This window comes from Hemicordylus capensis, chromosome 2, assembly GCF_027244095.1.
Source record: "Hemicordylus capensis ecotype Gifberg chromosome 2, rHemCap1.1.pri, whole genome shotgun sequence".
NCBI lineage: Eukaryota > Metazoa > Chordata > Lepidosauria > Squamata > Cordylidae > Hemicordylus > Hemicordylus capensis.
This window is the reverse complement of record NC_069658.1, coordinates 234,330,720-234,350,889: the sequence shown is the minus strand read 5'-3', so window position 1 is coordinate 234,350,889 and position 20,170 is coordinate 234,330,720. Positions and strand designations below refer to the sequence as shown.

The window sequence follows — 20,170 nt, the reverse complement described above, 5'->3', positions numbered from 1 at the left end:
TTATTGGTTAAGTACACTTGGAGAGGAAAGCCTAGACCTAATAGAAAAGACTATGTGATGAATAGGCAAGGAGAGAGAGAAAGATGTTTCCATCTGTTCTCTAAGAGGAAAGGAAGGATTGTGAATCATCTCAGGAAGAAAATGTGGAAGAGTCGGATCAGGGGTCATAGAGTAGAGACAGGTAGATCAGCCTAACCTACATCACAGGGTTGTTGTGAGGAGAAACTTAAGTATGTAGTACACCGCTCTGGCCTCCTTGAAGGAAGAGCGGTATATAAAATGAAAAAATAAATAGTTAAGTAAACGGGGAGATCCTTACTCACTATATCTACTCCCAGTGCCCCTAGTGGTCATTAGGAGAATTGGTGCAAAAGGTCGATGCACTGGAACTCCATCTCCAACACTCCCATCATTCCCAACTTGGAATCACTGCACCATCTTGGAATCACTGTATCGCTCTACTCCCATTCATTCCCAACTTGGCTTCCTGTTTGCTAAATGCCCACATGTTCTCTCTCCTTCTAGCTTCACGCTTTCCTGGGAAACATGCATTTTTACAATTCTTCCCTGGAAGGAGTGTATGTGGATGAGAACGGGGAACTGGCAGCCAAATTTGATAGTATGAACTGGGTGGCATTTCCCAATAAGTCCTTCGGTGGAGTGAAATTTGGGAGTATAGACAGACACGGATCCTCAGAGCTACAGTTCTTCATTGACCAGGATGCCACGGGGTGGTCCAGGAGATTCCACCAGGTGGGGGAAGAAACCATGAGCATTTCCAGAGGTGGCTTTTAGCTCAGAATGGAGGGTAGGTGTTCGCACATCGGTCAGATTCTATGCGAGATATTGGGGAGCACTTTACATACGATTTGGATTTTTCATGGTAGGTTTTATCCCCGATTTATGTCCTGATTTATTTCCTGATTTATGTCCGGGGCTTAAAAAGCCACCACTTTTTGCATAGGTTTTTGGGGGACAAATTTGAACTTGCTGTAAAGCCTCACAGTAAAACCATGTTATAGCCTGCTGTCTGGGAAAACTCCATTGGATGCATTTTATTCCCTTGAATGTATTTTAACCTTTGCTGACTGAGAAAAGAGGCACCTTTGAAAGTGGTGGTTCTCTTATATTTAGCAGGGGGAGAGCAACTGGCCCTCTCCAGCCCCAGCACAGCATCCCTCCAGTCCCACTGAACTTTTTCCTGCGCTGTGATCCATTCCATAGACAAAAATGCACCTCACATGCTTTGCTCGATGTTCCTTATCTTTATGGTTAGACCCTGCCTCCTTCGAGGTGTGCCGAAAGCTGTCGCCCTGGTTATAAGAAGGTGATCCAGGAAAAGAAGCCTGTTTGCTGCTATGCTTGTCTTCTGTGTGCAGAAGGGACAATTTCCACTCTGGAAGGTAGGTGATTCCAGGGGGAAGGACAACACTCAGGAAACACGACAGCCCTTCGGCCCTTTCTGGCCCTTCCCCCCTCTCACTGGAGCCATTTTGGAGGCTGCCGCACAACCCAATATGCTGCAGCATGGCCGTGTCATGACCCCAGCCATGCAGAGGCCCATTGCCCTTGCGCAGTAGCCTCCAAAATGGTGGCCGCAAGGCAGGAAGGCTCAGAAAGAGCCGAAGAATGCCTGAACCAGGAGAACTTCATGTCCCCCCCATGGCCTCAGAGAAGTTCCCAAAAGGGATTAAGTACTAACACAAAATATATTTTTTTAAAAAATTGACTCACGAACCCCCCAACCGAACCTGGGAGGGTTCAATGGGGGGAAAACTAAACTGGCCTCGTCTTGTTTGGGTCCAGTTCAGGCTCAAACCACACCGGGTCAGCCAATTTTGTGCACACCCTTATGGCATGGCTGCACGACGCAGCCTCAAGACATTACCGAGTTGGGGCTAGCTCATTGACATCAGGGATGTTGCATCTCACGCTGGCTGTTCTGTACCTCAGCAAAAACAGGCAGCTGTTAAAGCAGGGATGGGCAAACTTGGCCCTCCAGCTGCCACATTGTCACAGAGCACTTCCAAAGGAACGGGAGATTGGCAAGAATTGCATGCCTCTGTGCTGCTGCTGCTGCTCCTGCTCCTGCTCCTACTACTACTACTACTACTACTTCTTTTTATATTCCACTTTTCAACAAAATTTCTCAATGCAGTTTACACACACACATACACAATAAGATGGTTCCCTGTCCCCAATTGGCTGACATTCTTAAAAAAACAAAAACAAAAACAAGGCAGACAGCAGGAACAGCCACAAGAGCGATACTATGAAGGCGCTGCTTAATATAAACAGAACCACGACTTTTAAATGGTGCCTTTTTATGCAGGTATCAGGGGTTTGTGATCAAGTGAACACACATCTGAAGCTGCCGCATGCATGCTTCCTTTGTCCGCATGCAGGCAGGATGTCAGCCAATGATTGTACCCTTGCTTCACACACTCTTAACCAACAATTAGTATTCACCTTCAATTTCTTAAAAAAAAAATTGAATTTTTTTTAAAAAACATTATATACTGGCTGCATACACACAAATTCCGGAACCGCAGTTTAATATGCTTGCAGTTCTGTAGATGTTACGTCCAAATGTGGAGAACCGGAATCTGGCGCGGCAATGAAACCGAGGGTTCAGAATTGGAACTCCAATATGAGTCCTCAGGTCAGAGGGAGTTTCATGGCCTCAACCCAGGGTTCCAGGCAGCCTGTGGTACGTCCGAATTCGAAACTGCAGGCTGCTTCCCCTGGAACCGGAGTTGGAAGAGGAAGCCTCTCCCTCAACTCCAGTGTGTTTGGCTGTGCGGGCTGCCCTTCAGTAAAGAAGGAAGCTCACACAGCCAGGTCCCCCATCTGTCTGCAGTCTCGCAGCCTGAAGAGAGACTGCTATCCTGAAAGTCCAAATTCGGACGAGAGAGTAGCAGAAGGGAGGCATGGACCTGAGGTTCTGCGTTACATGTGAATGTAGACACTGCTTCAAACAAACAGTTGGCCCATCTAACTCAGGTCCCTCTACTCTGATCCTCAGTCATTCAGAAGACGGTATTTAAGATAATGTTGCCAGAGATTGAAACTGGGGTTTTCTGCATACAACACATCTCCTCTACCAGTGACCCTTTCTCTGTCCATTTGAATGTATCCATATACTGGCTTGTGGGTGGAGTCTAGTTTTGTATGTCTCCTCTTCACTTGCCATCCTGAATTCAAACTGAGAGGTTCTCCCTCTCTTTGCATGAGAGACTGTTAGTCTATTGATTGTTTTCTTACCCCATTTTTTGTTAGTAATTAATATCAGACATTTGTTCCTGAGTTCAAGTGGCTTCCTGTACAATTACAAGGATAAGTAATGACTCTGCAAACATAACCATTGTCAGTCCCTAATATATTGATGATGATCAACATGTCTGATGATTGGATATAGGTTTTCTCACCATAGACACATCCTTTACAGAATCTAATAGAACACATTACAGTTGGGGAGTTATAGTAGATGTTATTGCAGTCCAAGCCAGTCTGGATTTTGTTTTGTTTAGATGCAGACCATTGCAATAAATGTCCAGAAGACCAGCATCCCAACAAAGACCAAAATCAATGTCTCCCCAAGTTGATAAGCTACCTGGCTCACGAAGAAACTTTGGGGATCAGCCTAATTTCCATGGCTCTCTTCTTGTCTCTAAATGCAGCTTTGATGTTGGGAGTCTTTATTAAATATCACAAGTCTCCAATGGTCAAAGCCAACAACCGGGACCTCTCCTACATTCTCCTCGTCTCCCTCCTCCTTTCTTTCTTGTCTTCCTCTCTGTTCATTGGCCAGCCTGGGAGAGTAACCTGCCTTCTCCGACAAATAACCTTCAGCATCATCTTCTCAGTTGCAGTCTCTTCTTTGTTGGCAAAAACCATCACTGTAGTGGTGGCATTCATGGCCACAAAGCCAGGAAACAGGATGAGGGGATGGCTGGGGAAGAGTTTGGCCAACTCCATTGTTCTTTCTTGTTCTGGTATTCAAGTTGGCATCAGCACCATCTGGTTGGGAATCTCTCCACCCTTCCCAGACTCTGACATGCACTCCCAGCCTGGACACATCATCCTGCAGTGCAATGAAGGCTCAGTGGCCATGTTTTATACTGCCCTTGGCTACATGGGCTTCCTGGCTGCCATCTGTTTCACAGTGGCTTTCCTAGCCAGGAAGCTGCCTGGGGCATTCAACAAAGCCAAGTTAATCACCTTCAGCATGTTGGTCTTTTGCAGTGTTTGGGTGTCCTTTATGCCCTCCTATCTGAGTACGAAAGGGAAATACATGGTGGCCGTGCAGGTCTTCTCCATCTTGGCCTCCAGTGCTGGGTTACTAGGCTGCATTTTTATTCCCAAATGCTACATTATCATGTTGAGACCTGATCTTAATACAAAGGAGCACCTCATGATGAAAAGTAAAGCTGGTGCCTGATCTTTAGTATATCATTTCCCCAGACCCCGGCCCAAGAAGACACTTAGACATTCTTTATGGGTAAAGGGCCACTCTTTATTAATTAATTAACAACCAGCAAAGGCGAACTGAACAGTGGGTGATGAATCACCAACGAAACAGTGCGGGCTCCTAGGCAAGGGCTAGGATTACCCTCATCCTGCCCATTGCCACTTTGGGCGACACACCCTGGCTCCGGAAAGGGGGCAGGCACGCCCTGCCCTATTCCATCAAAGCCAACCACCCCCTTAGAAGAGGGGACCTGGACAGCTCCCGGTATTCACCCCCCCCGGACCGCGCAGCCCAAAGGATGGTGAAGACCTGGAGCAGGTTTCATGGCCATCAATTACTCCCTGCGCCGCACAGGCAACAAAGGAGCGATTAACCAATCCACCTTTAAATATCCAAGGGTGCTCACCGATACTATACCTTGCTTACCCCTCAGCCCGCACTGTTACCGCTAACGTGGCCAACCTAAAACCTAACTACTCACTGAATACAGAACGGAGTAGGCGAAAAAAACCCCAACCATGGCCAATCGGTTAAGGGCAAAAAATTCCTACTCGGCCCCAGAGGCGACCAATCTCTAGACCCGCTCTGCACCAGGGAAGGGAGGGAGGGGACAATCCAAAAGGACTGGTCGGCTCAGAGCGTGGAACGGCCGTTTTCGGCCGAAACCACGCCCACCAAGCCCGGCCAGCCAATCAGGACCCTTCTTGGTCCTCGTGCTGAGCTGGGCTGGGGAAAAGGACCTCCCCGCAGCACGAGGCAGAGGGGAGGGGAACTTTCCCCAGACCCCGGCCCAAGAAGACACTTAGACATTCTTTATGGGTAAAGGGCCACTCTTTATTAATTAATTAACAACCAGCAAAGGCGAACTGAACAGTGGGTGATGAATCACCAACGAAACAGTGCGGGCTCCTAGGCAAGGGCTAGGATTACCCTCATCCTGCCCATTGCCACTTTGGGCGACACACCCTGGCTCCGGAAAGGGGGCAGGCACGCCCTGCCCTATTCCATCAAAGCCAACCACCCCCTTAGAAGAGGGGACCTGGACAGCTCCCGGTATTCACCCCCCCGGACCGCGCAGCCCAAAGGATGGTGAAGACCTGGAGCAGGTTTCATGGCCATCAATTACTCCCCGCGCCGCACAGGCAACAAAGGAGCGATTAACCAATCCACCTTTAAATATCCAAGGGTGCTCACCGATACTATACCTTGCTTACCCCTCAGCCCGCACTGTTACCGCCACCCAGGGAGGTTAGCCCACGCTTGACCTCCCTGCCCCACCACTGCCCAAAAATTCAGCAAGCCTCCTCTGTATGTTACCTAAATATAGATCACAACCAAGCTCCGAAAGGTGAACCCCATCGGCACGATATAACTCGGGAAGACGAGCCACCACATTAGGGTGGTGTATTACAGCACCACCGGCAGCTATCACAAGTTTCCCAATTGCGGCTGAAGCTTTGCGCCTAGCCTTTTCTAGACAAAGCCCCGAACGGGCATTCCGCCACACCCTACGCTGCAGCCAATTAACCCAGAGAATAAGCACCCCGGGCATCCATTCCTGCAATAAGGACAAATCAGAGGAGGCCTGCTGAACAATAGACAGGCCAGTCCGCTTGCCTAGGTCATTTTCCCCTAAATGCAAAACCAAGATGTCGGGCGGGGAAAAACTATCTAAGTGCTCCCTAAGTGCGGGCAGTAGCTGGTTCCAGAGCATCCCACGCATGCCCAACCAGTACACAGCAGCCCGTCTTCCAAACCCAAGCTGGGATCCCCAACGAGACGTGCTAGCCCGCTTGAAGGCCCAAAAGACCAGCGAGTGGCCGCACAACAGGATCCGTACTGGAGCCACCGATCCCCCAACACCTGCCAAGGGAAAAAACACAATCAATAGCAGCCGAAAAAAGCCCGCTGTCAGCGCACATAGCGTCTGACCGCCACGGACTTCCACCTCCCAATCCTCCGAACCTCCGCTTCCTGGAGGCCCAACCTCGTGGCAGTAGTAGCTGCCCCAATGCGGAAAGAGTGAAGCGTAATTCCCTCAAGGGGAATCAGGGCCGCGCTAAGGGCCTTTTTAATCACTGAAAGAAACTGATACTGGGTAAGAGGAGTCCGATCCGAATGCGCGAACAAACACCCCCCAGAGTCCGGTCCCAGAGCCACATAGGCTCTGAGGGCCGACACCGGGCAAATTTGCCTATCCCCAGCGGCCGCCAAGCGAACCGTCTGGCCCCTCCCCCGCTGATCCGTCTTAGAGCGGCGAAGAAAAAGCTGCGCCTCTTCTCCTGACAATGACAGGTCGGAGAACTGCAGACAACGGTCACGAGGGGAAACCCTGCTGCGCGGGAGCAGCTCCCCGGGGCGAAAGGCTCCGAAAAAAGCCACTAAAACCGCAGCCCGGAACAAAGACACCTCCCAAGAATCTGCACAGCACCCGGCTAACTGACTGAGTGTAGCGGTCACCATATCCAGGGTAAAGGGCCGCCTAGAGTCTCCAGGGCCAGGGTCAGCCCTGGCCCAGCCCTCCAGCATGCGCCGCACGCGAGGGTCGGAGGAAAAATCACCCACCCCCCTCACCTGCGCCTCAAATGCAAGGGCAGCTAAATAACCACCCAGGGTGGACACGGCCCGTCCTGCTCTGCGTAACGTGACTAGGAACTGTTGCAGCTGACCCACGGGGACCGGCCAAACCTCAGGCAAACCTTCAGCCCTTCGAAAAAGGGCAAAAGCCTCAAGCTTGGCTGCGTAGCTAACTCTGGTGCCAGGCGCCAGAGACGCCGCTATCGCCTGCTGCGCCTCCACCTGCCAAGCTGCCAAAGGAAAGCCGGCATGGGGTCCGGGTGCAGAGAAGCCTCGGGAGCTAACGCTCTGAATCTGTCCACCTGGAAACGAGACAGAGCGTCAGCGATGTCGTTCCGAATCCCCGGCACATGGCGGGAGCGGAACAAAATGTTGGCCCGCAGACACTGCAAAACTAAAGCTCTGACCAGAACCATAACCCTAGGGGAGCGCGAAGACTGAGAGTTGACAACCTGCACCACTGCCTGGTTGTTGCACCAGAAACGAACTGAGGAGTCAGCAAACTCCTCAGCCCAGATGTGAACTGCCACCACTATTGGGAACAGTTCCAAAAAGGTCAAATCCCGCGTTACCCCGCGTTCAAACCAGTCCCGAGGCCAGGGAGCAGCACACCAGCGGCCCCTAAAGTAAAGCCCAAAACCTGCACCTCCAGCAGCGTCCGAATGGACCTGCAGATCAGCCTCTAAAAGCTGCTCCTGTCTCCAAAAAGTAACCCCATTGTAGCCGGCCAGAAAGGACTCCCAAAGGGACAAATCAGCCCTGACCCCTTCAGTAACCCGGACCCTGTGATGGGGAGCGCGCAGGCCCATTGTCAAGTCACAGATCCTACGCAGAAAGGCCCGACCAGGGGCAACAACCCTGCAAGCAAAGTTAAGATGCCCCGTTACCACCTGAAGCTCCCTAAGGGAGGCTTTACGGGCCCGCCCTAAGGCCCTAAGCAGCTCCACCAGCACTAGTAGTTTAGCCTGCGGGAGTCTAGCACAACCAGCAAGCGTATCAATCTCAATACCCAAGAAGGAAAGCCGGGTAACTGGCCCTTCAGTTTTATCCTTAGCCAGCGGTACCCCAAGCTCCTCCGCCAGCCCCATAAAGGAGCGCAACAAGCGGTGGCATTCCCCTGAATTGCCCCTACCGACAAAAAGAAAATCGTCTAAATAATGAGCTGTAGATTGAAGGCCCGCCCTACGCCTGACCGCCCATTCCAAAAAAGAGCTGAAAGCCTCAAAGGCGGCACAAGAGATCGAGCAACCCATTGGCAAAGCCCGATCAAAATAGAACTGGCCAGCAAATGTGAAGCCCAGCAACTCAAAGTCGTCCGGATGAACGGGCAGCAGGCGAAAGGCGGATTCAATATCACATTTGGCCAAAAGGGCCCCTGGGCCCTGACCCCTAACTACTCTGACTGCCTCATCAAAGGAAGTGTAACGAACCGAACACAAACAATCGGGTATGCCATCATTGACAGACAACCCTTTGGGATACGAAAGGTGGTGAATTAACCGGAATTCACCAGGAACCTTTTTTGGAACCACTCCAAGGGGCGAGGTTCATAACCGGGGAAAAGGAGGGGCATCGAAGGGGACTAACACCCTACCTGCCACCACCTCCTTAGTAATCTTCCGTAATACCACATCCTCCTTGCCCACCACAGATCTAAGATTACGAGGACTCCCTAGCCCCCGGCGTGCAGAGGAAGGAATCCGGAAGCCATCCCGAAAGCCCAAAAGTAGATAAGAGGCTGCCAACCGGTCAGGGTAGTCCATCAGCAAGCGCTCTAACACGTCAAGCCTGATGGGGCTGGGGCCCCTTACCCGAAGGGGGTGGGGGGGGACCACCCTTCCGATTGTTTCCAGGCCTAAACTTGGACCCGGGACCACCAGGTTTGGCTCGGGAGCACGATGTACTGGGGTGCTTTGCTCCGCAAAAACCGCATGCGTGCCTGAAGCGACAGGGGGAGTGAGAGCACTTGCCGCTGGTGTTATACTCCCAGCAGACCAGATGGGGTTGAACCCACTGCTGGCCCGCCCCCGCTGCGGCCGAAACCCCGGAAGGCCTGGACAACAAGTGTCCACTATCCGAGCGGTCACCTTCAACTGGGCGAGCTGGAGACATGATCACCAGCCATAGTTCCTGCAGAGGTGTATCCCACGGCAGAGTGGGATCCAAAGCTGCCCTCATACGGAAACTCTCATCATAACGGATCCATGAAGATCCAGCAAAATCTGAGACAGCACGGTGAATGATATCCATATACTTCAGGAGAGCCGGGCCCCGAGCCGGCTGCGCCTGAAGTATCACACCCATGTAGATAGTAAAGCCAGACAGCCAGTTATTCCATGTTTTTTCCACTGGCTTTCTCTTGGTGGCCTCATGCTCCTTGCAAGACTCACCCTCCTTATGTTTAACTTCTGGTTCCCTAAACAGAAGACTAAAGATGTCTACATACTCCCCCTTGAGAATCTTTTCCCTGGTAGAAGGCAACAAGTGATCCCCTAGGGGAAGGCCCATGCCCCCGTAGGGGGCGTGCTGGGCCGAAGGCAGAATCCCCATTGGGTAATACCCAGGCCGATTAGCGGCATTCTGCTCTGAAGAAGGAAAACTGGGGGAGGGGAACGGGCCACTCGCAGGCCGCCCGCCCAACCAACCATACCTGCTCTGCTGCACCCTGTGTACCAGCCGTGACCCCAGGAAACGCCAAAGGAAAACCCATACCCAAGTGTTGTGTATAGGGGGACCAGTAGGAAGCTGGCCCCCATCCACCCATGGCAGGAATCGGCCAGGGAACAGCAGGCCACTGGCCGGTGCCGCCGGGAGGTGTCGGTGCTGCTGGCTCACCCGGAACCAACGGCATAGCCGGATCTGCAGGCGGATGTCCAACCGAAGCGGCAGGCACAGGCAGCGATGACGCAGGAACATCAGGAGCCGGGTCCACGGGAGATGGCAGCACAGGAACAGGCGGAGCCGGGGCTGGTCCCTCAGGAGCAGAAGGCGCTTCCGGCCCCCCGGGGGGGGCCAGGCCTGATGGGTTCAATCCTCTCTCCAGCGCCTCCAACCTGCTAGAAATAGACGTTAGTAGCTGACTCCTGGCAGACCCCCTGGTCCGCCGGGGAACCTTGGGAGGCGGAACCCCACCCCCGCCAGAAGGCCCGGCCCCCGGGTCAGAAGGAGCAGCCTTCGCCTTCTCTAGCGCCTCCATACGGGTGATTAAGCCACGAATAAGAGCCATTTCCTCATCTTCCTCCTCTGAGGAAGAAGGAGGGGGTGCAGGCCTCTTAGGCGGACGAACGGGACGCCCCCCTTTCTTTTCTTTCGCCTTACGGGGCATCACAGCACACAATACCAGATAGGAGTAAAAAATAAACACAGACAAAAAACCCCCCAAAGCAAGCCCCCAAAGCCCAGAGGAAGACTTGTAACCACAGGCCTGCAAAGGCCCCAGCAAAATCAGTAGCCCAAACTAGGAAAAGCCACCAGCACCTTCCCAAAACAGGAAAATGGGGGCCCCCGGAAGCCACCCGCCCCCGCACCGGACCCCACACCCTGGCTTGTCCACCCCCCAGTGGCTAAGGGACCCACAAACCCAACAGGCCGAAGCCCAGAAGCAAAGAAATACGCCGCGACGAGAAGGCTCCACCGGGCCGGAACAACCCCCGCAGCTGCAGCCGCGCCTCTCCGGGGCTACCCCCGACAAGCCCAGAAACCTGTTGCCGCCGCGACGGAACCACCGCCGAATGCCCCCACGCCCGCATTCGGGCGAACCCCCCCCCCCCACTAGAGGAGAAAGGAGCTCGACTAAAGAGCTCCTCTCTCGCCGACAATCCAAAAGGACTGGTCGGCTCAGAGCGTGGAACGGCCGTTTTCGGCCGAAACCACGCCCACCAAGCCCGGCCAGCCAATCAGGACCCTTCTTGGTCCTCGTGCTGAGCTGGGCTGGGGAAAAGGACCTCCCCGCAGCACGAGGCAGAGGGGAGGGGAACTTCTTGCCCGAGGCAGCAAGATGTCCACCACTTCCTGAATTGTAGCAACATACTTGTACTTGTCCTAGCAATGAATGTTCTGAGCTGGAATGAGAACAGAACTCTCTTCCCTTCACACTTGGAGATATTCATGGAGAAATATATGCACAATATCACTGGATGCTAGTTGTGGCACTATGATGGCTTACAATGTTCTATTGCTGGATTCCACATCAGGGAAAAGCCATTTGAATGTTCAAGGTGTGAAAAGAACTTCTGTCAGAGTCTCTCCCTTTCTAGATAAGGAGAAACCATATAAATGTTTGGAGTGTGGTAAGAGCTTTAGCATAATCACAACAATTGATTACTGTAGAGGACTGGACCATGGAGATCCCCTCCTCACAATTCCCTCATCTGTAGGATATTTATTTTATAGCTTCAGTCATCTCCAGTGTGCCACACAGCCACCAAATGTCTACTTAAATAAACCTTTCTCCTTTAGCAGATGGTTAAAGGCTTTAGGCATGTCAGAACAAAAACAAAGAGAGTTCTTTAAAACAATAATGCTTGTTTATTAATATATAAGATTTGCTATGATTACACAGAGCATTAATAAAAGTTTTTCAAAGCAAATAATGTTTCCTCTGTGGAGAGGTGTAGCTACTAAAGGAGTGGCAAGGATTAGCAAGTAGGAACCTGCCTTATACCAAGTCAGACCATTGGCCCATTGACCAGCAGCAGCTCGCCAAGTTTTCGGAGAGGGTTTCTTTGCCAGCCCTACCTGCCAGGATGCCAGGGATTGGAACTGCCACTTTCTACGTGGAAAGCAGATGTTCTGCCCCTGAGCTACAGCCCCATCAGCTCACCATCCCAAACTAAGGTCAGATTATCCCAGCTCTTCCCCTTGGAACTCACACCTGCTATTGTATGGTGCAATACTACACCTACAAATACTAGAAATGCTCCCTCCTTTTCTAGTGCTCTGGGCCCAGCCTGACCCCTGGCAGTTGAAATGGATCCTTCCTGCCTTGGAATTCCACATACAGTAGCTCTTTGGCCACATGTAGCGGATTACAAGCCTTTGTCTCAAAGCAGGCACATGTGAGGGGAAGAAAACTGCTGAATCATCCCCCCAACTTTCTGAGCAAGGCTTCTCTCCAAACTCTCCTGTAATCTTGGTAGATTCTAAGGCTGCCACCACCACCCACTTATCAACAGAGCTTAAATCCCCCCTGGGCTTTGGTGGGAATCCCAGGGAAAACTCTTTTTCTTTTCATATTGGAAAAGTATACAAAGATCTTCCATGTTCCAGGCTGCACATGTTGAGGAAACTGGTAAGTGCTGACCTAGCCTGTGGCGTGTTTGCACCAGAGAGAAACGCTTTTCAGTCCCCCATATCCTGAGTCAAAAATCCACTCAGAGAGGCTTTTTAAAACTGCAGAAAACAAAAGGGCGGGTGGAGGTTATTCACATGTTTCCGACTGTTTCAGTCTGAAGCTCTCTCAACTTTTAGTTAAAGGTAAAAATATTCGGTGGTTACAAGAATCCTTCAAAAAACACCCCACATGATATTGGGGTGGCACGCTTTAAAAATCATGCTTACCCAGTTGCAAGGAAAACGGATGTAGGAAAATAAGAACACATCTTTAAAAGCTTACAGATAAGCCATCATAGAAGAGTATCAGGGATATACAAAGCACACAAAAGAAAAATGAAAGTCCAACGCACAGTCTGACTAAACAAACATTTCCCTAGACTAACTTGCAGAAGCCAAAAGCCCTGGCTTGCTTTGACTTGAACTCATCAAATCCTGGATGAGAATTCAAGCTTCCTGCCCTCCTGTCTTCCCAAGGACTTGCTGAAGCGATATTCTCTTGAAGCTCCTGGCCACATGTCCCCCTATTAGGCATGTCCAAGCAGGTGTGGTTCCAGTTCAGGGTAAAGCCAAACCACGCCTTGTTCAGTCCGACCCTGGACAACCCCCCCCCCCCGAGCCTGTTTGGGGGATTCACAAGCATTGGTTTTTTTAAAAGTATACTTACCCCCTCCAGGTGGTTTCTCCGAGGCAGAGGGGGGTCCACGGAGGCTCCCCCTCCCCCTGCCAGCCTTATTTCCTTCCCAAACTGGCCTATTCAACCATTTTTCCACCCGTTCGGGCCTTTCCCCCTAGTGTGGTGTTCCTTTTGTAGGCTGCCGCATCTGCACAATCCGCCTCTGTGCAGCCTGGGTTGTGCTAGGCCATGCAGAAGCCAATTGTGCAGGTGCGGTAGCCTCCAAAATATCCACCGCACAGTGGGAACATCCTGAATGGGCCAAAGAATGGCTGCAAGGGCCCGTTTTCGAAGGAAGGGAGTCTGGCATGGAGGGGGAACATCCACAGACACACACAACCCATCACCTTGGAGGAACCCCCCCCCCCCTTCAAGGGAGTAAGTTTTTTAAGTTTAGTAAGGAATAGGTTATTTTTTAAAAAGTAAAAGTTTACAACCCCCTTGGACCAAAGCAAACCGTGTGAGTTCATGGGGGTGCTGGTCCAAACTGGACTGGTCTGGTTTCGGTCAGGTTTGGACTCAAACTGGACCAGACCAGCTAGTTCCGTGCACACCCCTACCCCCTATCTGCACTCCCAGACAGTTTCTAACAAAGAACCTCTTCTCTTCCCCCGCCCCCAGGCTCTCTGGGTTCCACCCACCTGGTGTGCTGATTGACTGATCCCTGGAGTTCACCAGCCTGTCAGTGAGGGCAGGGTTCTCTTGCAGTTAACTCTTTCTGGGAGGGGTGTCTGATCACTACACCACACCAGCTAAAGGCTTCCCAGTGTCCTGAGGTCTCCCTTGTGGTCCTTCTCCAGGCTCCTGCACTCCAGCCACAACCACTCCTCCTATGAGTCTTGGAGGCACAGGCTCTTAGCTCCTAGGAAAGTCCTGGAGTGCTACTAATACACAGCCACACCTGTCTCTTCAGCCATTTCTCCTAGCTCTGCCTCCTCTAGATCTGACTTGGACATCTGCCTACACCTTCTTCCTCAGGCTAATGTCCCCTCACTGAGTCTCCCACCTGATCTCCTCTCCAAGCCTCTCACAACTAGGATTGGCACGTGTCCAGAATTGGCTCATACAGTCCAGGAATCAGACATCCTGTCCAGGGTGTAGGAAAACTGTCATCCCCAATATGAAATGTCCAGGGATTTGAGTAGCAAGCCTGCTTTGGGATCCCATCACTTAGCCCAGGTTTTAGGTGTGAGGGCACTCAAAAAGTGGGCTAAATGCTCCAGTGTTGGTGATGCACAGCTTCACACGGCCCCCACACACAAGTAGCCTCCCAATTGGTGTCAGGAGGCTCCCCATAATGCACCGCACACTCGTTCAGTGCATTATGGAAGCTCCAGGGGCCTCCTGGCTCCCAAACCACCCTGTTCCCTCCCTGCTATTGGTAGAAACCGCTAATCTTCTGGGCAGCCGATCCAGCCACCCAGCAAAATGGACAGGAGAGTCTACAGGAGAGGAAAGCTTTTCAGAGCTTCCTCCCTCCCCCTGTCTAAGCCCATTCTCCAATTGTGAGAATGGGCTCAATGAGGCACTCCCATGAAGCCCAATCCAGGCTAGGGAAGACCGGCTCGGGTAAGGCTGCTGTGAAACCTGCTGGGATGATGACTTATCCTATCGAGGCAGCATTACTTAGCCCGGCTTTTTAGCCCAGCCTTTTAGCTCAACTTTTTAGCCTGGCTTTTAGGCTGGGTTATATTGGGGGTAATTGCATGATGGTCAGAGAGAGAGAGAGAGAGAGAGAGAGAGATGCAAGGTGCTCAGAGAGAGAGAGCTAGAAGCATTCTGTAGAGGAGGAGGAGGAGGAGGAGGAGGAGGAGGAGGAGGAGGAGGAGGAGGAGGAGGACATAGTCAGTCCCAGGAAGTTCCTGAGTACATTCTGTCCATAGAGGGGTCATAGATGCAGAGAGAAATAGGAAACAGAAGGAGTCTCTACTAATATCAGGAGGAGGAGGAGGAGGAGGAGGAGGAGGAGGAGGAGGAGGAGGAGGAGGATAATGGTTTGTGCCATCTGGAGCTGGATCTCCAACAGGTTAAGGGCACGAGTGCAACAAGGGAAAGTAGCTCCTGTGTGGAGTAGCAGGAAGAAATGCCAGAAATGCCAGGAGCAACGGGCTTGAGGACACAGCTGTCCTTATTGTTACATGAAAGCTAAAGCTCCACCGAAGCTCCACACCCCAACTACTGCTGCTCCCCACACTATGCATATTTGATTGTGTTTACTGAGTGAAACGCCCCTAACTCTCCCTTGTACAAATAACGCTCGAGTGGGAAATGTGTGAAACAGCCGCCAAGCTCCACAGTTGAGCACTCTTCCCAATCCCTGTCAAAAAGGAGGGTTTTAAGATGTGTGCCTCCCCTTTTGGCAGCAAGGGGAGAGTGGGCCCGTGTTCAGAACATGGGCGACCCTCCCACTCGTGGCGGCATCCCCCACTCACTCACCCCCGGGAGAGTACTGGCTGCAGAGCTCCCCCCTCCCCCAGGCTGGGACTCCCACCACTGCCAGCCTTGGCCACCTGCAGCCACTGCGGCATCCACCTCCTTCGCCTGCTCACTCCGCTCATCCTCCTTCCATGGATCAGGCGCTCAATTGATGAAAGGAGGATGGGTACCACTGGGTGGGCGTGGCCAAAGGAGGCGGCTGATGGCAGCTGAAGGGGGGGTGGCGGGAATAGCCCCATCCTGGGGTGGGGGTGGAATCTCAGTGGCTGCTCCCGGAGGCTTGACAGCTCCTGGGCATGGGGCTCGGCTGGTTCTATGAACCCCTCGGCCTATTACAGCTCAGAGTGCAGAAAGAGTTTCCATTTGAGCACAAGCCTGACTTCCCATTAAAGACTTTAAGGAATAGCTCTGTGGATCCTACAAACAGTTGTTTAAAGAAGGCCAAGTGAGGCACAGCTGTTTATATCAAAGTATTCAGAAGCAGAAAAATGGTTTCTAAATAATTAAATTAATTAGTGTTTTTCTGACCAATCAAATTTGCCTGACCAACATGCTAGGACAATGCATCCCATCAAATAACAGAATCCAGTGTGACACAAGCCCTAGAAGCACTTTTCTCCAGAAATTATTCCAGAGGAAAATTCCTATGAAACATCTCTCTCTCTCCTTACTCATCCATTATGTATTCCTTTAGATTAGGTTTAGGTCTTTTCTATCCCAGTGTATTTAACCAATACATATTTAGTATTTAGTTCTACAAGGATCTCCATGTTAGGGATGTGCATAAAACCGGTTCTCCCGGTTCGGTTCGGGTCCGAACCGGGTCCGGACCGGACCGGGGTGGTTCGGTTTTGGTTTTGCCAGACCACCCCCCCGGTCCGGTTCAGTTTCGAACCGGTTCGGATCCGAACCGAACTGGTTCGGATCACAAAAAGTGGCTGGTTTTGAAGGGGACATTGTGTTCTACCTGCCACCCAAATTTCAAGTCGATTGGGCCTTCCTCTGATTTTTTACAAATTTTTTTCAAAAAATAAATTTTTGCCCATAACTCACAATGTGGAGCCCTTAGGGGCAAAAAAGCTGGGGTGGGTGGTAGCCACCCATGGGTGTCCTCCACCCCAAAAATCCCAAGGCAATTGGTGGCTCCTAGTATTATTGGTGAATTTCTGAAGAAATTTTTTTTTCCATTGGCTAGAATGGGGGTTTGGGGCTGCCCCAGACCCACCTCTGTGGGGTGGCAGCACCGCCAAAGTGGGTCCGGGGCCATGGCAAAAATGCCCTCAGTCCCTCCCAGCAATCCCCGTAGAGATAGGAGTGATGGTTCTGTTGTTTTTCTGAGGTATTCTGAGTGTAGATTCTATGATAGCTTATGAGATTTCCAATGAGACACCATGAATCCACTCTCATTTGCTATCACAGAATCCACACTCACTCAGAACACCTCAGAAAAACAACAGAACCATCACTCCTATCTCTACGGGGATTGCTGGGAGGGACTGAGGGCATTTTTGCCATGGCCCCGGACCCACTTTGGCGGTGCTGCCACCCCACAGAGGCGGGTCTGGGGCAGCCCCGAACCCCCATTCTAGCCAATGGAAAAAAATTTTTTCTTCAGAAATTCACCAATAATACTAGGAGCAACCCAACAATTGCCACCCCATCTTTTTGGCCCCTCTCTCTGGGCGCCCTAACACGTAACACCTAGTCAGTCCATCTTAATGCCTACCTACTACCACCACTCCTATCCAAGCAAGTAAGAGGAGGACACTCAGAGAGACAACACCCACTCTCTGATCTAACAAAAAGGCCACTGCTGTGCTGCCTGCCAGCACAGCAGCAGCAGCGGAGCAGCACACTAAGCACAAGAGCAGCACACACAGAGAAGAAGCAGGAGGCGGAGCAGCAGAGCAGCAGACCTGCCGCTCTGCATGATGGGTGACGTGATGCCCAAAGAAACCACCGCCTCACTCAGTGCCTGCCACTGACTAGGCCCGACAGACAGAAGCCAGCCAACCTGCTCTGCTCTGCTCTGATGCTCCCCATGGATGATGCACACACACCCTACATCTGCATCCAAATGACCAGACCAGACCAGACCAAGTGCGCAGAGTCAGCACAGGCCAGCAGCCACCAGCCCAGCAACAACAACAGCTACTACTGCTACCACCACAACCAGTGTTGCCGCTACAATAACATTCCCAGTCCAGTCACGCGCGCCACAGCCTGAGCCTAGCACACAGCCAACAGCTGCTGCCAGCCAGTGCCTGGCAAGCCCAGCCAACATGAGGAGGAGAGAGCTAAGTAGACGGCGCACGCACATCACCAACCCATCACGACGGCGCAACTGCAAGGGGAGAGGGCACAATTACAGGCAGGAGGAGGAGGCAAGGCAATCCTAGCACAGATTTGAAAGTTTAAAATCCACCAGGACATCTTCTAGAATCTAGACTTCTGTTTTTTCTACCACCAGCTGTAGTGTCTAGTTAGTCAGTGTGCTGTGCAGCTGAGCTGCGTGTGAGGAAGGATGATTGTAGCTAGTTCTTTAGTTTCAGCAGACTGAGCATTGAGCATGGGCAGTGGCCTTGGGAAGCAACACAATTACACGACACTCACCTGCTGCTGCTGGTTCTAGAAGTTGCCTCTTCTCGTCTTTTCACCTCTTCGTGTGTGTGTGTGTGTGTGTGTGTGTGTGTGTGTGTGTGTGTGTGTAGTGAGTGCATGCCTTTTGCCTTGCTGGAAAGAAATGCTTCTCTGGTCCACCACCACATATCTGCTCAAGGACACAGAGGCCCAAGGCAGAGGTGGTGGCACCAGTGTGAGTGCATGTGTGCTGGTGGTGTTTGCCACCACAGGTGTTTTGTGTGTGTATGTGTGCGCTGCTAGCTAGGAGGGGGGAGGGAGGCAGGGAGGGAGGCAGGGAGGCAGGGGGGAGGAAAGGGGAGGGGGGAGGGATGTAGAGGGGATTGAAGGGGGGAGGGTCCGGCTCAGAGTTGGTCAGCCACATATTTGTGCACACACGTGCTCACGTGTGTGCTTCGGTGGGAGAGACCAGACTCTCATCATCTGCCAGACCGGGGTTGGGGGCAGGTGAGGCGGTGGTGGGCTGGAAGGGAGGGAGGATGGAAGGTGGTGAAGAGGAAGGGGAGAGGATGAGAGGGGAAGGATGGAGGGAGGCATGGGGGGGAGGAAAAAAAACATGTAGACAGACACACACCACACTACGCACAGAAAGCATCCACACACAGAGACAGTGCTAGGCATCCATTCACACAGACAGACAGACAGACAGACACACAACAGGAAGAGACAGACTGAGCCTGCACCACACACACACACACACAGACCCAATTCCCCCCCTGCACAGTTATCAATCAATATGTTGTGTTGGCAGCCAGTTCATTGCTATTCTGATGGTTTTGGGTTTTTTGCCATCAGCCAACATCAACAGTGACCACAATCAAGATGAACATAAGATGATAATAATTCATTCGTTTCATTTGAAAAAATCACCCAGTCATTTTCTCCATGTAAACCAAGCCCCCCACACATGATTTCTGGCGACATTTTCAATAAAATCAATTCATTTGGCATTCATCATTTTGTTCTCCCTCTGTCACCTTTTTTTCTTTCTTTTGCATAATTTTGAGGCTTGATTTTGACATGGGGTTTTTAAAGAAAAAATTATTTACATGTTTATTTACATACAGTATTTACATATCTACACTGCATTTTAGAACGTATACCCGCCGCTGCCGCTAAGTCTAGTACTCCGTGGGCTGTGCTACTTTGGGGGGGTGTGCCGTGCCCACGCCAGGTCCCCAAATGCTGACAGGTGGATAGATAAAGGGCCTGTGCTGGTCAGCATTGGGTTTCTTTTTAGGTGGGCGTGGGCATTGTAAACTTCTGGCCAGTCGCAGCACTACAACTACTACTACAACTGCATCTCTGTGTGGGCACACTACACGCTGCGACTGGCTGGCACGGCTCAGCATCTGTCACGTCAGCTCAGCTAGAGGTGGAAGGGGGGAGGGTAGGGATAAGCACAGAGGTCGAGCCAGGCAGGTGACCAACCATGGGGCAACCCACGGTAATCACTCGCCCGTCTCAAACTGCAGCTTGGGGTAGCCCAACAGGGGGAGGTTCACCTTAAGGAAGACCAGCTGCTCCACCAGACCAGGGTCCAAGCGGGAGCGAGAGGGTGTCACCACGTCCCCGGCACGTGAAAACACCCGCTCGCTCTGGACACTGGTTGGGGGGCAGGAGAGGAGGCGCACAGCCACCACCGCCAGGTCCGGCCAGACTTGGCGGCGGCTCGCCCAGAACTGTGCGCAGTCCACGCCGTCTCCCTCCACAGGCTCCTCCAAGTACTGCGCAACGCATTGCTCAGCACTGGAGGGGGGCCTGGCAGGTCGAGCCTCCCGCATACCAGGCATGGCGCCATAGCAGAACCGCTGAAACCACTGGGCGGATCTCGAGTCGGTAGCAAATGGCTGCTGCGATGGCGCCGCCTGGGATGCCGCGCTGCTGGACTGGGAAGAGGGAGGGGAAGGGGAAGCTGACGCCGGCTGGCCGCCCATGCTGCTGCTGGGTGCGGGTTGGGCCGCGAGGGCTGCCCCCGCACCACTACCAACACCCTGGTCTCTGCGGGCCCTAGCGGCCTCCTCCTCCCTAACCTTCTC

The 20,170-nt window shown here is 52.1% G+C and overlaps 2 protein-coding genes across 2 annotated transcripts in view; one reads left to right on the top strand and one right to left on the bottom strand.

The window, feature by feature from the left end:
- Positions 1-4,466: 4,466 nt before the first annotated feature.
- LOC128343378 (protein enabled homolog) lies at positions 4,467-10,746 on the bottom strand. The gene is made up of 2 exons (XM_053292360.1): positions 9,884-10,746; positions 4,467-6,334 (listed from the first exon to the last, which is right to left on the bottom strand). Exons 1-2 carry the CDS (start codon positions 10,371-10,373, stop codon positions 5,721-5,723), a joined length of 1,104 nt encoding a protein of 367 aa, XP_053148335.1. The 5' UTR covers positions 10,374-10,746; the 3' UTR covers positions 4,467-5,720.
- The window catches only part of LOC128343849 (vomeronasal type-2 receptor 26-like), a 36,493-nt gene continuing 26,865 nt past the window's right edge, over positions 10,543-20,170 (top strand). The window contains exons 1-3 of the mRNA XM_053293283.1: positions 10,543-10,801; positions 11,305-11,337; positions 13,194-13,265. Coding sequence (XP_053149258.1) covers positions 10,543-10,801; positions 11,305-11,337; positions 13,194-13,265 — 364 coding nt within the window. The remainder of the gene's footprint in view (positions 10,802-11,304; positions 11,338-13,193; positions 13,266-20,170) is intronic.

What these genes read in the sequence shown, in the direction of transcription:
- LOC128343378 (XM_053292360.1), bottom strand. Translation starts at nt 10,373, where the DNA reads ATGCCCCGTAAGGCGAAAGAAAAGAAAGGGGGGCGTCCCGTTCGTCCG. An exon ending in GGCTATGCCGTTGGTTCCGG is followed by an intron (nt 6,335 to 9,883) that starts GTGAGCCAGCAG and finishes TTCCCTTGGCAG; the next exon opens with GTGTTGGGGGATCGGTGGCT.